Below are 22,214 nucleotides of genomic sequence, written 5' to 3'. Positions count from 1 at the left end.
GCAGCAGCAACAAAGCCTAGAGTTCACTTCTGAGGTCAGCTACTGAGCAGAGTGTTAAGGGCATGGCTTTCTTTAGGCCTAACTGTGAGGTTAGTTGAGGGTTTGCAGGACTGTGAAGCACAGCGAGAAACAAAGCTGGAATCCCTTTCCAATCTGGTCTTTGGAGATAATACAACTGGGCTGGTGACAGGATAGCTTCCTATCTAGTCTGAACATTGAATAGTAATATTTTCATACATATTAAACTCTAAGATAGGTTCATATTCATTATCCCATTGTATTACGCTGCTACTCTGTAAGTGGTAAAGTCATGTGGAAGGAGATAGTCAGCTATTATTTGCATTTGACAAGTTAGTAAACTAAGATCAAGGGCTTAAATGATTTCTTACTAAAATTACCCAGCTAGCTGGATGGGCAATCCAAGCCTGCAGCTAGGATGCTTGGCTTCCAGACCTGTTTTCTATCCACTGGAGCAGTGGTTCTCAAGGTGTCTGTGAGGTGGGGGTTGTGGGGGAGTCAGTAGCAGTAGCAGCATGGCCTGGAAACGTATTAGATTCTGGCACATTCTTATATCTTGTTAGATCCTGGCACATTTAAGAATGCACATTCTTAGATCCCACCCTAGATCTACTGACCCAGAAACTCTGGGTGTGGGGCCCTGTAATGTGTTTTAATCAGTCCTCCCTGGGATACAGATGCACCTCAAGTTTGAGAGTTATTGCCCTCAGGGGTGCTGTTTTCACTTGCTACAAATTGTTCTCATACCTTTGCATTAAAGAAACTCTTGTTAATCTCTCATTTTGTTTCCAGTGCATTTTAACTCTACAAAATTGTCATAAATTCTCTACTTAAGAAACCTTATAACTTAAAGGACCACTCGGAATCCTTAAAATCTTTTCGTTTATTAAACTTCCTGAGCTGACTCATTGCTGATTGGGTATAGAAACTTTAGCTTTTTTTTTTCTTTTTTTTCACTTGATCTATCTTGGAACTTTCTTGCTCCAGCTAGATTTTATCTCCTTAGGAACTATGGAAAGAAAGCATATCTAAAAATACTTCTTTAAAGTTCTCTGATACCTTCAGTTTGTTAAAATGATAATGTACATAAATAGCTATAAAATATACTACTAAACTTAAAAGATCTGGGGAAGAGCTTTTGAACACCCCCACCCTTCAACAGACACATGCACACCCACGCTTACATAAAATACCAGATACAAAGAAGGTGCTAACTCAATATTTATTAAATTTATTAAAGGCCTTCTCTTAGAATCTCAGAGGAAAGCAAATTCTCTGAAGTCTGGCTGCCCAGAAGTACCTTTATTTGAAATCTTTAACAAGATCTTAAAAGAGTAATGACACTACTGTGTCTAATGAAAAAATGAGTATTTGATTCTAACATATTCAACATATGAATTTCATCATATATATTCAATCTGCAATATAAACGAGAGTTTCTATATCTTATTAATTGATTTATTGTTTTATTCATTCAACCATTGTTGAGTGCCCACAATGTGCCAGCCATGCATCTAGGCACTGAGACGAGCATGGTCAATGAGAACATGTGCCTGCCCTCATGGAGCTTACAGTCTATAGGAAAGACAATGAAACAAGTGATTTACAATGAAGTGTGATGAGTGTTGTCACAGGACACATTAGATGCATTAGGAGCACATAGCAAAGTAACAGAATTATGTGGGGCAGAAAGATGACAAGAGTCACACATGGGGCTGGAGGCCTTAGTCCTTGGAGGTCCTATCCAAAGCAAGGCTGATAAAAAAGCTGCCCCAAACTGCACTGACCATGGGAAGGTAAGGCCTGCATGGAGGAGGTGCTGCTGTGGTCTGGCCAATGCCAACAGGCAGGTCACTTCCTTGGCCTTTGGGAAAGGATGGCGATGATGGAGAAGGTCAAGAAGATCATGCCAGCCGTGCCTCCGATCACCATGCCCAGGACGCTGCCGTGCACCTGCATGGCCTGACAGCGCTCCCCCGTGTAGAAGAAAGCGTGTCCAGAGATGCACCTGAGGGAAAAGGACATGAAGGGAGTGTGGGAACTACCCAGGCCTCAGGTGCCTCCTAGCAACACTCATCTCCACAGCAATAAAAACAGCAAACACTCACTGAGCAGGTCCACATGGTACCTGGTCCCATTTCAAGTGCTGTATATGAACCAACTAATTTAACTCTGCAACAACCCTTTGAGGTGGAGGCTATTACTTGGCCATTCTCATCATCTTCATCTTACAGGAAGGTTAAATAATTTGCTCAAGGTCACATTGTTAGTAAGCGTTTCACACTTGAAATCTAATCTCAAGAGGTATGCCTCCAGATCCAGGATTCTCAGCCACCAAGGATTCAGGAGGAAGGTCTGAGACACTTAAAGGAATACATTGCCTGACACTGGCTAAGAATACAAGCTACAAAGGAAATTCCCCAGATACAGTCTGACTTAGAGCATCAGTGGTAGCTTGAAAACTTCTAAATAATATCAAATAAAGTGTTGCTGTAAGGTTAGTGTACTGTCACTATCTCACAAGGTTGCCCTGAAGTTCACATGAGATAATGAGGACACGGTACTTATCAAGGTATTTGACACAGAGTAAGCACATAATGGCCAGCCCTTAGTTTTTTTCTTAATGTTGTCTGGTATAAAGATAACTAATCTTATAACCAAGGCATATAACTGGTAGTGTCTCATCCATACCTTTGTAACAATTCCAGCCTTTGTTTCAAACATTCCCACTAGAAGATCTACTCAGCAGAATTCTAAAGGGCAGAGTGAAACAATCAGAAGTCAGCATTTTCTGGCTGGGCACGGTGGCACACGCCTGTAATACCAGCACTTTGGGAGGCCGGGTGGATCACCTGAGGTCAGGAGTTTGAGACCAGCCTGGCCAAGATGGCGAAACCAGCCTGGCCAAGATGGTCTCGTCTCTACTAAAAATACCAAAAAAAAAAAAAAAAAAATAGCCAGACATGGTGGTGGGCACCTGTAATCCCAGCTACTCGGGAGGCTGAGGCAGGAGAATTGCTTGAACCCGGGAGCTGGAAGTTGCAGTGAGCTGAAATCGCGCCATTGCCCTCCAGCCTGGGTGACAAGAGCAAAACTCTGTCTCAAAAAAAAAAAAAAAAAAGAAAAAAAAAAGAAAAAAAAAAGAAGAAGAAGTCGGCATTTTCTTTTACTAATCCTGAATGATTTTACCTTCCAAGGCCTCACCTCTATCCTGAGAATTGACTTCTTAGAAATCAGTGAGTAATAGCAAGTTTATTTCATTTTTTTCTGACCCAGTCCCCTCTAAACACAACTTAGTGATATCCCCTAGTGTTACCTTAGAAAAACTTATTCTGCCAACTCTCAGCTGCAGGTTTCTAGGAGAGGAATAGTTTGGCTGAGTAGAGGCTGACATACAAGTGGCAACCCTGGCATCCCTTAGCCTGGGAAGGATGAAGCCTGTTGGGGGCACATAATGGAATCTGGCATCTAAGGGCCTGTCAGGCAAAGATATGCAGACCCATGGCTTTGGAGCCCAGAAACAGATGGGCCTTTCCCAATAAAAGGAACCAGAGGGCTTCTTGGAAGAGTGATTGATTCTACGGGTGGGGCAGGAAAAATAAAAGATGAGCCTCGAGCATGCTATGGTGCCAGAAAGTAACACTGTGTTCATAAAATCTGATGTTGAAAGAGCACAGGAGCCAACCTGGAAGAGCTCCCAAAGGCCAAAGCTGGGACAATAGAAGCAACAAAATAAATCATGAAATTATTGCAACAGAGCCCACTGAAGAAAATAAATGTTTATGATTCCTTCGTGATGTAAATAAAAAGACGCATAAACGAATTAACGGGGTGAAGGGGCCATTCTTCTTTACAGAAGAATTCTAATTCATGAATGTGAAGGACATAGGAAATCAACATTAGAAGATCTCAGTGGTGAGTATTGCAGCAGGATGTGTCAATAGATGCTGAAATTAGCGTGTGAGGATTTGAGGAAAAGCAGGATGTCTCCATGGTCTTGGAATATCTCTCCCAATATACGTATTAATTACAGAGGGAGAAATAGCAACTCTTCAGTGGAGAGGCCTGGTGGACATGCTGTTGGCCAGATAATGAAGGTTGACATCACCAGTAATGACATGTATAGGCATCATGTACCTGCTCACGTGATGCAGACAGGAGGCATAGGACATCTTTACTAATCTTGCCACAAATGTGAAACTTCAATCTAATCATGAGAGAACAAGATGAACCAAAAAAAAAAAAAAAAGATTCCCTGACCAGTAATCTTCGAAAGTGTCAAGGTAATGAAAGACAAGAAAGAACTGAAGAATTGTCCCAAAATGGAGGGGATTAGGAGACAGGAGATATAAAAGCTAAATGTAACGTGAGATCCAGAATTGGATCCTGAAATAGAAAAAGAACATTAGTGGGAAAACTGGGAAGAGCTGAATAAGGCCTGTAATTTATTTACTAGCATTGTACCAATGTTCATTTCTTGGCTATGCTAATTGTACTATGGTTTGTGTAATATGCTAACATTAGGGAAAGCTGGGTGAATGGTATAGAGAAAGCCTCTATAGTATTTTCGCATTGTATCTGTAAGTCTAAAATTATTTCAAAATAAAAGCTACAAAAAGAAAAAATAAGGAGACTAAAAAGAACTCAGAAGAAATGTAAATTTTTGGGGCAGGCAGAATAGCTCCTACATCTGCTACTGTTCAAATGGAACTGTTGTTTCTGTCATCACATACCTCCTTTTGTGAAACAGTTTTTAGGGTTTTATGCAAGCAAACATGATAAAAAGAACTATTAAATATAGCAAACTGTGCTGCCAGACAGACCTAGATGCAAGTCCCAGCTTCAGCATTTTCTATCTGGGTACATTTTAGATAAATTGCTTAATCTTTCTAAGCTTCAACTTCTTGATACACTAAATGGGGATAAGGAGAGCCCTTATGTCACAGGTGGCAGTGAGAATGAATTTAGATCATGCGTGTAAGATGCTCAGGAGACTACATGATGCATAACAAGGGGTCAGAAATATCAGGTGTTCTTACTACTATTATTGAAAATATAATTGTAATAATAGTACAGTGTAAATGACAGACTATAGAACTAATAATCATTAGGAACTAATAATAACATCTGTAGTCAGTAAAGATTTAAGCTGGGTCTTGAGACCCACTCTCACGGAGTAGAAAGTCCCTAGGCTAGAAGCCATCTTGGGTGTTGTTAGAGTTAGAAATTCCAACAACATCCAAGATGCTGCCGACAATACCCCAGAGGAGGAAAAGAGGTGAAAGTCGAGAGACAAGGTGACCTGGGACGCCTCTGTCCTGGCAGCATAAGCCCATGAATCCAGGGCACACCTTTGTAGAGTCAAAGAAAACCGCATTCAGTTGACCATCTGAGGTAGTCTTCGCCCTACTCTGCAAACAGGAGCCTTTACCAGGAGTAAGCATGCACGCGGCCCGGGTCTGCTGGCCTGCCTGTCTCCCCAGCCACAGAGCCTACCTGCAGCTCGCCATCCCCTTCACGTTCACACAGATGCCGTCATTTTGGCAAGGGTTTGGGTCACATGGGTCTCTGAAGTACTGTGGCCAGTTATGGTCCTCCAGGGGGCCTGTGTTCTCCACTGACCGCTTCTGTCGGCTGGGCTGCCCCTGGCTCAGGCTGACAGGCAGGGCTTCCTCTAACACGGCCTTTCCCGAACCTTCTTCGGAGACCTGCTGCTCCTGGCCTTGAAGAATGAGGCCTTGGGGGCTCAGTCTTTTGCCTTTAGTGGGAACTTCAGTCTGGCTGAGGTGGGTGATATCTTCAGGAAACAGAGGGTCATGAGGAAGATCCAGGATTAGTAACTGACTAAATTAACTCCCACTTCTGGTGAAAGTTCCCCAGCCGGCTTCTATCTCCCATCACCCCTAGTGACATGGGAAAGTGGCTTTGAATCCAGCTGATTCCCACAGTATTAGCTATTTTTATTTTAAAGTAATCCAGTCACATTTTTATTTATTGAATTTGCAAAACGAAGCATAAAGTTAGCATGGATAGACTGATGGAAGCTAAATTGAAATCAGTAAACTGTTACCTCTGATAAAATTATCAAAAAGATGACACTAAAATTTCAGTTTCTTTCAAGGACAGTTAAAATAAAGATGTGAGTCCTTGACCAATTGAATAAAATGTGGTTCTCCTACAACACATTTTTTTAACCCCTTCCCCACCCTCCATGTGTGCTTTAAAATCAGGATACAATCAGTAGAGTGCCAAGAGCATAGGATTATTTACTCAGGAAGACCAACAAAAGTACCTTCAAAGTCCACAAACATTATGAGGTCATCATTTTTCAGGAAACTCCTCCTTTTCAGCATTTGGTGGGAGATGAAACCACTCCAGCCCATGTCGATGCTTCTAAAACAATTACAGTCCGTATGGTAGGTTCCCACCCTGGACGGCCTGTCCCAGATGCAGGTGTCATTTATCGCTGCAAAGTTGTAGGTAACATAAAATCACATTACCTCTTTAGACTTCACTTTCCAGTTTGTATTTAATGAGGATACAGGGCTTTGTGAATCAGAAATAAATAAATAAATAAATAAATATAAAAATAAAAAACGTGTTGGAAAAAAATTAGGCTATTTACTCTTTCCAGGAGAATTGCAATTCAGAATTGAAAGATGGGAGAGGCAGAGAATCACAGCTCTGAGTGATCAGTTGTCTGCTACTGAGTGACTTTCTTAATGAAAAGAGAGGGACAGCTACAGCTTCTTTCTTCTAAGGCTTAGGTCTTCTCTTTTGAAAAAAAAATTAATGCCAGGCGCAGTGGCTCACGCCTGTAATCCTAGCACTTTGGGAGGCCGAGGTGGGTGGATTGCCTGAGCTCAGGAGTTCAAGACCAGCCTGGGCAACATGGTGAAACGCCGTCTCTACTCTGGAGTCTGAGACAGGAGAATTGCTTGAACCTGGGAGGTGGAGTTTGCAGTGAGTCGAGATTGCACCATTACATTCCAGCCTGGCCAACAGAGCGAGACTCCATCTCAAAAAAAAATATATGTAGTTTGCCCATTTCTTTACGGTTGTAAGTTTACTTCATGAACATAGTAACATTGAGTACTATTTTAAGAGTAAGTACATTAGCTCTGCACAGAGCCTAGCAAGTTCCAAGTATTTGATAAATGATTAGCAGTATCTGTTTCCTCAATCACAATGAGCTCAATGAGGCAGGGATCACCTGATTCACTTGTATTCTAAGTACCTAGCACTGAGTTTGGCACATGGTAAGCCCTCAATAGATGTCTGATGAGTGAATTTAGGAAAGGGAAGGAGGATGTGATGGCAATGAAAATCTTGACTTGAAACTCCAACACGCCTATGTTATTGGTATTCCCAAGCGGACAATGTGAGGAGAACGTTACTCTTTCTTGCACCACAGAATCACATCTGTGGGCCTCTCTGGTTCAAGGGGGCAGTTCTTATTTACGCTGAAACCACCCACCTGGAGATGTGTGCAACTTCGAGGTGGTGAACACCATGCTTGAGGACATCCTGTTCCGGACATCAGGCTCCTGGTCGAGGATGGTAATTATCACCTGTCTGTTTTCTACCGGCCACTCCAGGATAGCATCGTTCTCCCCACTGCACACGTGAAAAGCAAGTCTCAAGTAGCCAGAGCTTTCTCTGCCATTTGGGTATAAAGTTAACCCAAAACCATATCCCTCTGAATTATAGAATCGAGGGCTCTGAAGCCTGTCCCCTTCACTGGTGTTCTCAAGGACTTGGGAGAAATTCCGCACTGTCCAGACCCCTGTGGGGCAGGGGGTTTCTGTCAGAGTGATGTCATCCAGGTAAATTCCCCCAGTTGAGTTCTGAGGATTGCCTTTTGTGCCCTGGAAAAGGTAGCGAAACTTCTGTTCCTCTTTGAGCACCACATGGGCAATTTTCCAATTATGGTCATCATCTCCTGAGGACAGAGGACAAGGCTGATGAGAATTGTGGCCAACACTTAATGAGTACTTACTATGAGTTTGGCACAGTGCCATGTGCTTTCCATAAATGATCTCATTAAATCCTCACAACAGCCCTATAAAATAGGTACTATTATAAACTGGTTGAGTAACTTTTCCAAAGTTACATATCTAATAAGGAAAAATGGTTTTTTAAAATACTATGATTTATTTTAAAATTCACATTCAAATCTTAACCATGAATTTGTTTTCCACTACCAGTATAAGAATCCAGGTTCTGGATTTCCTCCTGGGTTGGCTGGTTCAACTGTAACCCCTAATGTTAGCAATGAATACCCAAATGTTAGGCTGAATCGTATAAAATAGCCATTTTCTAAGCCAAAAGTCAAAAAATAGTAACTCCATATGGTCCGACCTGTCACTTGTTGCCAGAGAGATATAAGGAACGCTGAAGAGCAGATAATAACCTGTAGGACTGACTGCATCTTCCCTACCTGAAACTGACTCCCTCTCCAACATCTAGACTTTTTTCTCTTCCTTATATTATCTGAAAGTCCACCATGCAGGGGAGCGAAGTAAGCCAAAGAGAGTACTATTGTCCAGAAATTCACGTTCTAATAAAGATTAGGTCTACTTGCTTTTTCTCTGAGCATGAACTAGAAGTGGGACTTTTGAATTAAGAGCTGAGGAAAGATGGTGTGAAGCCTGTTCTAGAACATAGGATCCTGGGTTGAACAGCATAAGATGCCAGACAGGAGCTTGGGGGTACTGGAGAGAGGAAACTGCGAAAGCACAGCAACTCAATTCCGCAAAGAGATGAGCCTACACTGATATTTTTGCACAGGATATTCCCTAGAGCTGGGCTTGAAGAGGACAGGAAAAATGCTTCCAAGTGGAAGTCATGTTGGCTAAACTGAGTTCCTACAGATGAGTGTCTTTTCCTTCTTCTGTGTCTTTTAACCCGAAATCTGCTTACAGAACTATACTTTCCCCGAAAAGGAGAAGACTTTTAATCTCCCTTTGTTTTCAGGCCATTCTCTCTAAGGACAACTTCAAGGGATGGGTCTAACAATGTTCTGTTTCTCAGGGTGGAGCTGATTATGGCCTGTGTGGTTAGGTTACATGGGAACACAGGAGAGAGGTAGAGAAGGCACACGACCACCTCTGTAACATACAAATCTATGCAGCTGCCATCTCCTGGGGAAAGCACGGCAGCTTAGTGGAAGACACATGGCCTTGAAGGGCAATAGGTGCCAGAAAGTCTAGGAATAGGAACAGAAATATAGGATTTGAACTATTTATCCAGCAGGTTATAGATCATGGGAATTCTGTCAAGAGAACAGGATTCCGTTCTTGCTGATGAGTACCTGCTTTGTTTTTTCTTAATATAAGATGTCAAAATGAGGCTGAGATGGGGGAATTTGGCACTGGGAAGGAGACCCAAGAGGCTATACCATATAGGCAGAGATTCATCTATGAAATTATTAAGACGGTTTCGTTTACATGCTTCCACGGGGCCGCCCTAAATCAGTCAGGCAATAATGCTACTAAGATTGTTTGAGACAAATTTAATCCCTGTTAGTTCAGAATTGTCATCTCTAAGGAAGTCCTGGACTCAGTAAAAACCCGTGTGTGTGTGCATGTGTGTGTACATACACATAGTTGTATGCAAACATTTTTCATGTAAGTTTGTATGTAAGCATTATGTATGTAACATATATTATATACAGATATGCATATGGACACATTTTGTGTGTAAGTGTTTTGGTCAAAATATACATTTTGCAAAACTTAAAAGCTATTCAAATTGGTTGCAACTGTCTTAAGTTGAATATCACATAAACAACACTAAGTGATATTCAACTAACCTTTTTGAAAAGTTTCATTAACAAACGAGTATCAGAACAGACTACTTAAAAAACCCATTCATACAGTGTTCCCAGGGAACGTATACAGGCATACTCTGAATTCAATGAAACACAAAGCACAGCAGTGTAAGAAACTAAACTAAGCATGGGATGTTTGCTTGATTGATTTTGTGCTTAGAAGTAAGACTTTTAGCTTTAGGTGAAAGTGAGTGATAATAGGTCCCATCAATATTATTGAAACTCTAACTCATTTTCTCATTAAACATTTACAATCCTTGGTAACATAACACATCCCCAACTCTTAAAGAGTATCTAGCTGTCATCCTTTCATCGTATAAACTATGATAAATTTCAACCAGAAAAGCGAACCCCTCCAAACTGTGATTTGTAGAGTTCTCAGGCAGCCCACAGAGTGGCTTGGATATAGGCGATTTGGGCACCTGTTCTTACAAGTGACCTCTAAGGAAAGTTTCTCCTTCAAGAGAAGCAGATATATAAAAAATAATTCCTTTCTCTGGACTCATTTCAACTGATAAATTACATGCTAAGGTAGGCAGTTGGATGCTAGGATAATTTGGCCATAAATCAAGATCCAGGGTTTTAAACAAAGTATTTGCTTTCTTTTGTTGTGGTAGTGGTTCATTCATAACTAGGAAAAGGGAGACAAGCCTTCTTACTTTTCAACAAAAAGTTTCTCTATCTATAATCGTTTACATGCTGACCTTCTTATATAAATATACAAAGTGACACTTAGGAACATGTTAGTTATTACAGGAAGTTAACATATACCAATGACTTATTGGCCACCGACTTCACAAGTAGGCTTCAAGTTACTTCAGCATATTAAATAATGGTATCATTTATTTTTCTGAAACAGATGCAAAACACTATGGTCAATTTTTTTTTTTTTTTAGATGGAGTCTTGCTCTGTCACCAGCCTGGAGTGCAGTGGTGCAATCTTGGCTCACTGCAACCTCTGCCTCCCAGGTTCCAGCAATTCTCCTGCTTCAACCTCCCAAGTAGCTGAGACTACATGCGCGCGTGCCACCATGCCCGGCTAATTTTTGCATTTTTAGTAGAGACGGGGTTTCACCATGCTGGCCAGGATGATCTCAATCTCCTGACCGTGTGATCCACCCACCTCGGACTCCCAAAGTGCTGGGATTCCAGGCGTGAGCTGGTCAACTATTTAACTACTCTCTCTCCAGCAGCATCAATTCCCACAGGTCTTTTACCTTCTTATCTCCGCTCCTGAACCATCCATTTTCTCAGTCTTGGCCTTTGCTTCCTCTAAATTTCTAGTGAAAACTGGATTTGTATATTCTGATTGGCTTCTTACAAAAGTATATTTCATCCCTACCTAAGCCCAAGATACTGCTTCTAATTTCTCAGTGGTTAAAACATTCATAGAGTAATTAAAACATGCCATACATTATGATAGCCTCTGAGAAGAGGAGGAAGTGGGTGGAAGAAAAGGAGGAGAGAGAGAGAAGAAGGAGGAATAGGAGGAAAGAAGGAAGGAGGAGAAGAAGCAGGATCCCAGATTTTAACCCAATCCATTCCTCGTGTGAATGCCTCTAAGTACCTTGAAAAGTCTGCACCTTCACCAGCTTGCGAACATTGCCTGTGCTGTCATCCCTCCTCACCCAGACAACGAGTCTGTCTGAAGGACTTCCTGTCATTTTATAGAAAAACTGCAGGCACTGCTGCTTCCTCTTTGGGTAAAGAATCCGAGACTCCAGTAGGGCTGCCTCTTCCGCGGACCCCGAGCTGGTGCTGAACTGCATGAAGTAGCCGGCACCTATGAAAAGAGAAGCCAAACATCACACATCTGGCTTCCCACACCCCAGGGTGCTGTCACCCAAACACAGTGAAATAGTGAACCACAGCCATTGTCCAGGCAACAAAAGCTAGAACTCTTCAGAGGAAAATAAAAAGAAGGACATTTGTCAGTAAATATTCTCTGTCTCAATGGACTTAGTCACCGGCTAAAGCTTGCTCTCCACTGTTGAGTTTGAGTGCCTTTGTTCCAAGATTGTGAGATATATACCTCTGACTTAAAGAAACACAGGCTCCCAGCAATGTTTGATGGAATTTGGTGTCTGTGAGATGAATTCTATTTTTCTCATTGACTTCATTGTTTAAATTAGAGATTCATTCCAAGGAAAAGAGTTGGGTTGGTTTGGTCGTTGTATAAGACACTGGAATTCAAAGATTTAGGATTTGGTTTTAAACATTGACAATGATAAGGGTTCAGTTTCCCCTGTTGCTAGCCTAATAACTGGGTGTATTGTCAGTGGCAAAAAAATAATCTTTACTATATTATAAGAAGGGCTATTCAGGACACATTACAGACTAAATGGAAATTTCCCCTGAATGTAAAGGAAGGCATTGGAAGGACACTGAAGAGAGTGAAAAGTGTCTACATTAGTGCCAGAGATAGGGTTTACCTGACTCAGATATCTCAAAACTCTTTCCCCTAAGAACAATCAAGCAGCCAAACAAATGTACCATTTGGTAAACCACACACTCGTCAAAGTCAAGCACAATGAAAAATTCTTGCATATGAAGAGGTTCTTTATACTGTGTTCCAACACTCAAAGCCATATCAAGATGCTTCAATCAAAACATTTCGCAAGATAAAAATGAAGTGAGTGTACAGTATAGTAGTGGGTACTCCAGCGTTGCTCCGTGATGCTCCCAGCTTCATCCTGCCTCACACTGAGGCACTTGCCTTTCATATAAGCAGCAAGCAACGATGGTTTAAATAAGCTTCCCACCAAGCTTAAAATATCAAACGACTTTAATATTAAATCAGGGCAAATTATATTCCCTTGTATCTTCTTCTCAATATTTGAACTTGCCTGAGACCTCTGAATTATAATTATATATTGAATGCCTGGGTTAGAAAAAAAAAAAAAAAAAGAGCACACGAGGCTAAAAAGGTTTCTAGGTAATTCTTACTCAGGAATTCTAGCCCAGGTGTATTATGAAGCATGAATTGAGAGTCAAATAATTCAAGCCCAGAACTCAGGAGGTCTGAATTATCCCCAGCTCTGCCAATACCTAGGTGTTTATTTCCATGGGTTTTGAATGGGAGGGATCCTCCCAACGGATCTTTCAAGCTCTTCATATCTACGCATCCACCTGTAACTATGCAAGAGCTCTCTAGCAGAGGGACATGTTCCATTAAATACCTCTTCTGAAAGAAGCATAATAGCTGCTCAAGTTAACCTTATACAGCTTTTCCAGATCTTTCTTCTGGGCTGTGGTCCTTTTCTCTTACTAGAACATTTTTTCAGCAGATTCCTCTCACAATAAAGATCACCTTTGTGTTTAGCTGGCAATTGTACATTAGCCTAGCAGCAAGCCCACAGAATAGGTTGGATTAGAGGCTACAGTGGAAATTTAGAGAGCACTTCAGGTGTGGATCAACCTTTGGACACTTGGGATAATATGTTTGATAATCTGATCTGTGACAGAAACTTTTACCCTTTTCCAAAGATGGAGGAAAAGTATCAGTGGCTTATCACCTCTGACATTCCCTGTGGTGGCCTGGTATCTGGGTGACAGGCTGTGTTCCTTCTGGGAAGGGAATCTCACCAACTCTCAGACGGTTATGGACTAAGTGACTTCGCAGTAGTCTAGTCTTTAAAAAGCCGTAATAATCTGTAACCTCACCTGCTTCCAAATATGGTTAAAATGATTTCAATGGCAGGCACAGAATACTAGAAGGCTAAAATAGAAAAACAAAATAAATGGAACCTCTGGAGAGAAAGGGAAGATGGAAAAATGGGGAGTGAAGCTGCTGGTCTACAGGTGGGGGCTTTGTATGCATTATCTTCTTCCATTGTCACTGTGAAGTAGATATCAATATCTTGATGTTTACAGAGGCTTGCAAAGGCCAAGACTTTTAGAAAAAGCACACACATGACAACAACTTCCTGTGGTCACAATTAGTAAGTGGTGAAGCTCTATTTCAAACCAGGTCTGTCTTTTTCACTACACCATATATAGGAAGTATCTGAAGCTGTGCTATCCAATACAGTGGCTACCAAACCTATGTGGCTATTGAGTGCTTGAATTGTGGCCAGTGCAAACTGAGAGGTACTGTAGGAGTAAAATATGTGTCAAGTTTAAAATACTTAGCCTGCAAAATGTGAAGCATCTCATAATAACTTTTATATTGACTACATGTTGAAATGCTACTATTTGGATATATTGAGTTAAAAAATACATTATTAAAAATAATTTCACCTGTTTTCTTTTACTTTTTCATGGAGGTATTAAAAGTCCCAGGTGTTATCCATTGTGCCACAGAGCCAGTTCACGTGGACACTAGAAAATTCTACATTACATATGTGACTCACATTGTATTTCTGTAGGAGGGTGTGGCTCTAGAGACACTGCCTTTATTTATGAGGTTTTATCTTATCAATCATATACCAATATCAGTTTTGCTTAAATGCATCTTTCTTTTGCGTGCCCAGAGACTGGATGCTTTTTATTGAGTTAATAATGAAGATATGAGAAATGTTTTTTGTCCTTGTTCAGATTTTCAAGTTTGGTAACTAACATTCTGACTGAGGCAAAACATAGTGGCTGGCATAACCTAATTGAACCTGGTGAACCACATCAACATGTTTGCTTTCCACTTTCACTGACCTGTGCATTGTCCCAACAAGGTGTGATCCACTTCTCCAGCTTGAGCAGTGTCCTGATGGACCCAGTCAGTGTCATCTCTGGTGCCCTGAATCATTCCACAGATGTTTGCCTTCTCGAAAGTACAGTGGTCCAAAAGAGTGTGAGTTGTGGCTGCAAATGATATTTTTATCATCTGGTTAAAAATGAAAGATAGTCATTCCGAATAGCTAATGTCTTAAGCCATTAAAACCTCCTTGTTCAGATACAACAGGCTCACAAGCTTGTTATCTTGACTTTTTCTCAAATGCAAATCTTACTGTCATCAAATCTTAGTACTTGCTAATATAGACACAGCCCTACCTACCTCACAGAGTCAAGATAAAAAAAAATCTATAATCATTCTCTGCTATGTAAATACCAACCATAAACTCCTTTACATCAAGAACAAGATACCTATAATACTTGGCTTTGCACTTAGTAGGTCTTTTGTATATACTTATTGAATAGAATCAAACATTTTATCTCTAAGGGCTAGTGGGATCATCTTTAGCAAACACCCTGCCCCAGAGGATTAGATTACTCTAGGAATAACTAACGTAGGTAAAGAATTTTACAGGGTACAAAATGCTTTCAAGTCCATCACCTATCTTGACCTTTACGTAATAATGCATCCTCCAAAAGAAGCAAAAGAAGCTAGACAATAACAGCTCCTTACATTTGTCCAGTACTTTGACTTTACAAAACACAACTACATAATTGGTTTTTATAACCATCCTATAAGGTTGGTGTTACAATTTTGTTTGTTTGTTTTTTGTTTTTAACTACTCGACTCTGCCATTGTAGCACAAAAACAGCCATAGACAATACATAAACAAATGGGTCAAGAGGTAGACCAACAAAAGTTATGCAGTTTGTTCTTATTCTTTTAGCTGGTACATTAAAGAAGAATAAAGGAAAATGTAAAGGAAATCTCTAAGGCTGAGGGAATCTCTGCTGAGGCTAGTTTACCAAGCTCTCAGAAACTGAGATACTCACTGCAATTGTACATTCGGTTCAGCCTCTCTAAATCAATGGCACTGAAATCCAGGCGCTGTCCGATAATGGAGTTAAACTCAGGGATCTTGGCTGTGATGGTGGGAACACTTGCATTCTTGTTAAATGAGAAAGGCTGGTAGTGCATCACAGACTCATAATCATAGGGTGTATTGAGGTCTGTGATTAAGCTATCATCATAGGTGTCAAAGTTGTGCTGGTAACCTGTTAGGGAGAGAATCCACAAGTCCTTCTCAGTCATGTTATTTTCCCCATGCTGCTGTTTGACTAGATACCCAGAGACCCTCCAAAAAAGGAAAATAGTTCTATTTAAATATATAATTTATATATATTTAAATAGATTTATTTAAATATAAATTATATTTTATAAGCAATATAATGTAAAATTACTATGCATCATTATTATTAGTTAATATATTAATATACAATAACATATATAATATTGTAATAACTATACAATACATATTGTAAATTTAAATAAATATTAGAAATTACTAAATATATGTACATGTTTACACCAAAGATACATTATAAATATATATAAATATATGTGTATCTGTGTGTGTGTATGTGTGTGTAAGACTTTCAGAAAGAGAAGGTAAAATAGCAAAGCTGAGGAAGATACTCCAAATGACAGGAAAAACAATTTTTGAATTCAGGAAAATGTTCACAATCGATTATGTTCAAGGCACATCGTTCTAACAGCCAAGTACCTCATCCACTGAGTCTGCCCAGAGCTGTACCTGGCTTACTCTTCACAGGTTAGGAGAAGGAAATCTGAGGGGCAGAGGGAAAGGTAAGCAGTTGAAGGCAAGACAGGAGATCCTGTCAATCAAGGCTCACATCTTTCTCTTTCAGAAATAGCCTCATGGAGAACAAAAATAAAATAGGAAGAAGAAAACTTATTTTCCTATCAAAAGAGGAAAGGTAAATATTTTTCTGAGATTAGTGAAAGTGAGATAAGATGTGCTGCAATGTTAAAAGCTGAACAAAATAACTGATCAGAGGGTCTTTGAATTGACTAATAACCATCGGGAATTTACTGTTTGGGCTGCATTAATGGAAAAGTTTGCAGATTTTTTTTATTTTCTTCTTGTGTAGTGATAGGAAAACTGAATGCAAATGCGGCTAACTCTTCCAGTCGTAACTTCCCATCCTCATATTCTTCTCCTCTCTAGCTCCTTGTCCAGTCGCTTTTTGTTTGTTTACTTGTTTAGTTTTGAGACGGAGTTTTTGCTCTGTTGCCCAGGCTGGTGTGCAATGGCAAGATCTCAGCTCACTGCAACCTCCACCTCCTGGATTCAACCAATTCTCCTGCCTTAGCCTCCTGAGTAGCTGGGATTACAGGCACGTGGCACCACGCCTGGCTAATTTTTAAATTTTTAGTAGAGATGAGGTTTCACCACGTTGGCCAGGCTGGTCTCGAACCCCTGACCTCAGGTGATCCGCCTGCATTGGCCTCTCAAAGTGCTGGGATTATAGGCATGAGCCACCGTGCCTGGCCTCATCCAGTTACTTTGAACAGTTAGAGAGAAGAAAATGTAACTGCCTCATACAGAGCTACATGCAGGACTGCAGAAATGTGGTGTGGCCAGGCAATGCTCCAGCAGGTGCCAGAGGGAGTGTGTGAATGCTTCTGGAAAAGCTGAGGAGCAAGACCACGTTTGAGCAATATCTTGCTTTAACTGTAAAATCTGAATACTGATGTTTCATTCTCCCAACTCATGGGGATTATATTGGGGATTACTTGACAGGGATCAAAACATTTTTGAAGGTGGGACAGGTCTAAAAGAAACAATGGCCCTAACAGGGAAGGGGAAAGTTAATCCCTCCAGAGTACTTGGTCCTAGGATGTCATTTGAGGTAATGAGATTGTAAAGGGCATCAAGAGTCTACAATCTCTTGGTAACTCTCAGTGGCACCTGAAGCAAAGCACTTTCAACTCACTGGATGTGCTTTACTTAATTTTCCATAAAACCATCTGATTAGAGGCTGGGCATGGTGGCTCACACCTGTAATCCCAGCACTTTGGGAGGCTGAGGTGGGTGGATCACTTGAGGCCAGGAGTTTGAGACCAGCCTGTCCCACATGGTGAAACCCCATCTCTACTAAAAAATACAAAAATTAGCTGGGCATGGTGGTGGACGCCTGTAATCCCAGCTGTTCAGGAGGCTGAGGCATGAGAATCACTTGAACCCGGAAGGTGGAGGTTGTAGTGAGCTGAGATTGCACCATTGCACTCCAGCCTGGAAGACAGAGCAAGGCTCTGTCTCAAAACAAAACCAAAATTCCCATCAGGTTAGAATAGATTATGTTAATCTGTATTACTCATGGATTCTTATGAGAATACTTAGCAAACAAATATTTTGAATAATTTTTAAAAATGTATTAAACATGTTTTTGTTGGGCCTAGTATGTACTAAGAGCTGTGCTAGATTGGTAGCGGCCCCCAACAGTGAATAGGATAGGGACTCACAGCTGAGAGCTGAAAAGGGGCTGTAATCCGGGGCATGCGATCCTGTAAACCAGGGGTCAGTCAGCAAACCTGTTCTAGAGTAGATAGAAAATATGTTCTCTGTTGTAACTACTCAACTCTGCCATTGCAGCACGAAAACAGCCATATGCAATACTTAAACAAATGGTTATGATTGTGTTTCTATAAAGCTTTATTTACAAAAGCAAGTAGATATGGCCCATGGACTATAGTTTGTCAACCCCTGCTAGACCTCAAAAGTTGAGTTTTTTCCCTAGCATAAGGAAAGAAATTTCAAAAACACAATTCTGATTCAAGAAATGGAGATGGACACTGGGAGAGAATTACATTGCCAGTACAGTGTCTTCTTAAGTTAAACAGAAAGCTTGTTATTGACCAAAGTTAAATCAATAAAACTCATAAATTACCCTGATAAAAAATACTGCCTGTGTTGATAATCTTATTGGATTTGATGTCTCTTTTGAGAACAGTTCTCCCGTGGTTGCAGGCAATTTAGATATATGAAATTGTACCTGATGAAAACACAGATAGGAGATGAGCAAATATGTGTTGAGCAATCCGTGCTCAAACCAGAGCTGAGCAAGTCTGCACTTGACCCTGGCAAATGTCCCTCACTCCGATAAAGGGAACCTCATTTGGCCTAAAACCATCTTAAAAGCACTAAGTATTGTCTTCTGTAAGACTTGGAAATAGAAATGTTTTCTGCTTTCTTACAAAATTTTCATCAAAGCCAAGTATATGTACAGGAAGGTAAGAAATTGAGGCTTACAGGCAAATACAGACAAAGTCTAATAGTCCCCTGAGTAGTGCAATCAGAGATTCAGTCCTTTGACCTATTACTCCATTTCCTCCTTCCTTCTACACACACACAGTTATAACACAATTACTACTGACAGAGAGGTACATGAAGTCTGAGTTATTATTTCATCTCTGGGTGAATATGCTCCAAAACTTTTCTAGATTGGACTGGGAGGCAAAGAAGAGTGCTATCTGGCCTCTGGTTCAGTGGGTGGTGGTAAGATGGTTGGAGTATGTGGTTAGGCTCAAACCTGGTGACCTATTAGACTATTATAAGTTACAGTTTTCTTCCTTACTACACCAATCCACATTCATAGAATTACCAGAATATAAGAGACCGGGAAGGCACAGGATGAGAAACCTCACAGGTGATTTTGATTAGCCTGCTCTACCCTGATCTCATGTGAAAATCATTGACCATCTTACTCCAAAATGAGCTATTACAGTCCTGGCAGAAAAGTTTTGAGGATTCATATTTAATTTTAAAGCTTGGTCAGTTCTTCCAAGCCTCCAAAAGTAAAATTATTATAGATGTACTGCAATATATGAATCCACATATAAAATTGGGATCTAAATAAAACAGATACCTACACAAGGCTATTATTTGTTTTATAAAAGCCATGCCGGAAACAGTTAAGGCATTTTAAATATATTAAAGTTTCATTAATCTCTTACTGCCAAAAACAATGTTTTTGCATTCTCTACACTAATTCCTTCTTAAAAACTAAGTATCTTCAGAAACATAGCATTGACTTTTTTTTTTCTAGCACATCAGGAAGCTGCTCAACAAATGTTTTAGTGTACTCAAAAGCACTCTACTTCATCGTCTCAAACAATTAAGGAAAGTAAGGGCCGGACACGGTGGCTCACGCCTCTAATCCCAGCACTTTGGGAGGCCAAGGCAGGCCCATCACCTGAGGTCAGGAGTTCGAGACCAGCCTAACCAACATGATGAAATCCCATCTGTACTTAAAAAATACAGAATTAGCCAGGCGTGGTGACGCACACCTATGATCCCGTCTGCCTCCCTGAAGCAGGAGAATCGCTTGAACCCAGGAGGCAGAGGTTGCAGTGAGCTGAGATCGCACCATTGCACTCCAGCCTGGGCAACAAGAGCAAAATTCTGTCTCAAAACAAAACAAAACAACCTAAAAAACAATGAAATTGTTAGAATAATATAACTGAATAATACGTAAGACAAAATTGTTATCTTTTGCGTAGTATGAGGTGGAGGCAGAAGAAGCAAGGTGCTTAGAAACAAGGAAGAAGAAAACATTCACCTTTGATTAATCAGAATCCAGATAACTAGCCAGAATTAACATAATTGGGGTGTTATTTCAGATAAAAGCATTTATTTTTTGTTTTTGTTTTTAAACATTTTTTACTGATTTGGTAAAGCAACTGAAAAAAATACTTCTTGAGTATGCCCTATAGTCATGGAATAATCAATTAAACCTCAAACAGCCTTCTAGAGGCACAGGAGATTTCACATCCAGAGAAATGACTTTAATGTCTGGATTCACTTTCCTCATTAAGACAGGAAAGTAGAGATTTAGATAGAGTTTTAATGAAAACACTGATATAAAGCAAAACTTCTGGTTAACTTTCAGTTGACCCCCACAGTGAGTTAACACCATTCCTTGAGACCTTTATCTGCGATGAATTACGGTCAGATCAGCACAACCCACATAAAGAGCCAACAAATCATAACCTCTTCAGAGTCTTTTTCCCACTAGAGAGGCTGAAGCTCCTGTCCACACAGATTTGGCTTGCTCATCCCAGGATTGGTCTCAGCCAGTGATAAATGTGATAGCAATTTCTACCCAATCACACCTGAAAGAATCTGGTCCCACCAGATGTTCACATAATCATCCCGGTCCGTCCTTGACTGCTCGTGGTAAAATCCCAAAGCATGCAGGATCTCGTGTTCTATGATGGCCTTATAGGCACATCCTTGGCCAATGGAAAGGTTCTGTCCCACGTGTTGGTCACCAACCTCAGACCAGCACCTTTAAAGAGGAGAAGAGGAAAAATTTCTTCTAGAGAATTTTTAAGTGGCTGTCATTCACAGTACTCCAAAACATAAATTAGGAGGAAATTAGGCTTGATTTTAAAAAGAAATTACCAACAGCATTCTCATATGCTAATGGTCCAAAGATGGGGACTGCTTAAAGAAGGAGCATTCCCTAGAGGGAATACTATGCAGGCTTTAAAAGTGAAGATATAATACATTATAAAAGTGGCACATACTCAGAAGCAAATCAATCATATTATAACAATTCGTCAAGGTAGAAAGCGATAAAAATTGGCATTCCTCTTCACCTCCACAAACCCACAGGGCTCTCCAAAGAATAATACCATTGCCTTTATCTAAAAAATTGTTTTCTGAGGGAAAGCTGGGGTTGATTTAAATTTTTTTCTTTTCTTTTCTTTCTTTTTTCTTTTTTTTTTTTTTTGAGATGGGGGTCTCACTTTATCACTCAGGTTGCTGTGTAGTGCCACAATCACAGCTCACAGCAGCCTCAGCCTCCTCTACTCAGGTGATCTTCCCACCTCCGCCTCCTGAGAGGCTGGGACTTGGAACCACAGGCATGTGCCACCACACCCAGATAATGTTTTTATTTTTTTGTAGAGACAGGGTTTTGCCATATTGCCCAGCCTGGTCTCAAACTCCTAGGCTCAAACGATTTGCCTCCTTGACCTCCCAAAATGCTAGGATTACAGGTGTGAGCCATTGCACCCAGCCCTTTTATACTTTAATAAATTTTCAAATTTCCTATAATGAACAAGCATATATTTTATGACCATAAAAAGAACCTCATTAAAAAGCAAATTAATAAAATCCATGTCTTTGGAAATAGCAGATCTATAGTGTTATGACAGCACAGAGAAGGCTGCCTAACTTATTTCTGAGGGGTATCAGGCAAGGAGGACCTTTAGCTTCCCTGTGAAATCAGTGGGCTCGGGAACCTCTGTCAGATTCCCTAAATTCCTTGTGGTAGAATGTCTTCCTCTTTCCCCCTCCGCCCAATTATTTTTTCTCTTCTCATAAACCCAATTTTTCACCTCTCTTAGCAAACCCAAAGCTTTCCACAAATTGTCTCCTACTGGCTTTAGATTGTCAAATGAAGATCTATATTTTAACCAAAGCTGAGCAGAAAAGAGAAATTTCCTGATAGTCGTAAATGCAACCAATGGATTGCAAGTTTCATGGTGACAGTCACAGTGTCTTACCTGCCACTGTTCTCCCCAAGATTGCTGACATAGTATATGATCCTTTCCTCCCCTTCTTCTTCCTCCTTCTCCTCCCTCACCCTTTCCCTCTCTCCCTCTTCCTGCCCCCAATTTGTCCTCCCTTCTTCTCTCTAACATTCATCACAAAGGCTAACAGAT

General features: G+C 40.6%; 1 protein-coding gene across 2 annotated transcripts in view; it reads right to left on the bottom strand.

The window, feature by feature from the left end:
- Positions 1–1,226: 1,226 nt before the first annotated feature.
- Positions 1,227–22,214, bottom strand: part of MEP1A (meprin A subunit alpha) — a 46,620-nt gene continuing 25,632 nt past the window's right edge. Inside the window, exons 7-14 of one of the 2 annotated variants that reach the window (XM_055263690.2) lie at positions 20,655–20,830; positions 15,512–15,733; positions 14,498–14,647; positions 11,418–11,633; positions 7,496–7,960; positions 6,311–6,484; positions 5,515–5,815; positions 1,227–2,026 (exon numbers count right to left, since the gene is read on the bottom strand). In XM_055263690.2, the coding sequence (XP_055119665.2) occupies positions 1,870–2,026; positions 5,515–5,815; positions 6,311–6,484; positions 7,496–7,960; positions 11,418–11,633; positions 14,498–14,647; positions 15,512–15,733; positions 20,655–20,830 (1,861 nt within the window). In that variant the 3' untranslated portion in view covers positions 1,227–1,869. The remainder of the gene's footprint in view (positions 2,027–5,514; positions 5,816–6,310; positions 6,485–7,495; positions 7,961–11,417; positions 11,634–14,497; positions 14,648–15,511; positions 15,734–20,654; positions 20,831–22,214) is intronic. The other variant, XM_055263689.2, reaches the window with a different exon arrangement.

The sequence above is a fragment of the Symphalangus syndactylus genome, chromosome 23 (genome assembly GCF_028878055.3).
Source record: "Symphalangus syndactylus isolate Jambi chromosome 23, NHGRI_mSymSyn1-v2.1_pri, whole genome shotgun sequence".
NCBI classification, from domain to species: domain Eukaryota; kingdom Metazoa; phylum Chordata; class Mammalia; order Primates; family Hylobatidae; genus Symphalangus; species Symphalangus syndactylus.
This window is presented reverse-complemented; position numbering and strand designations above follow the sequence as displayed.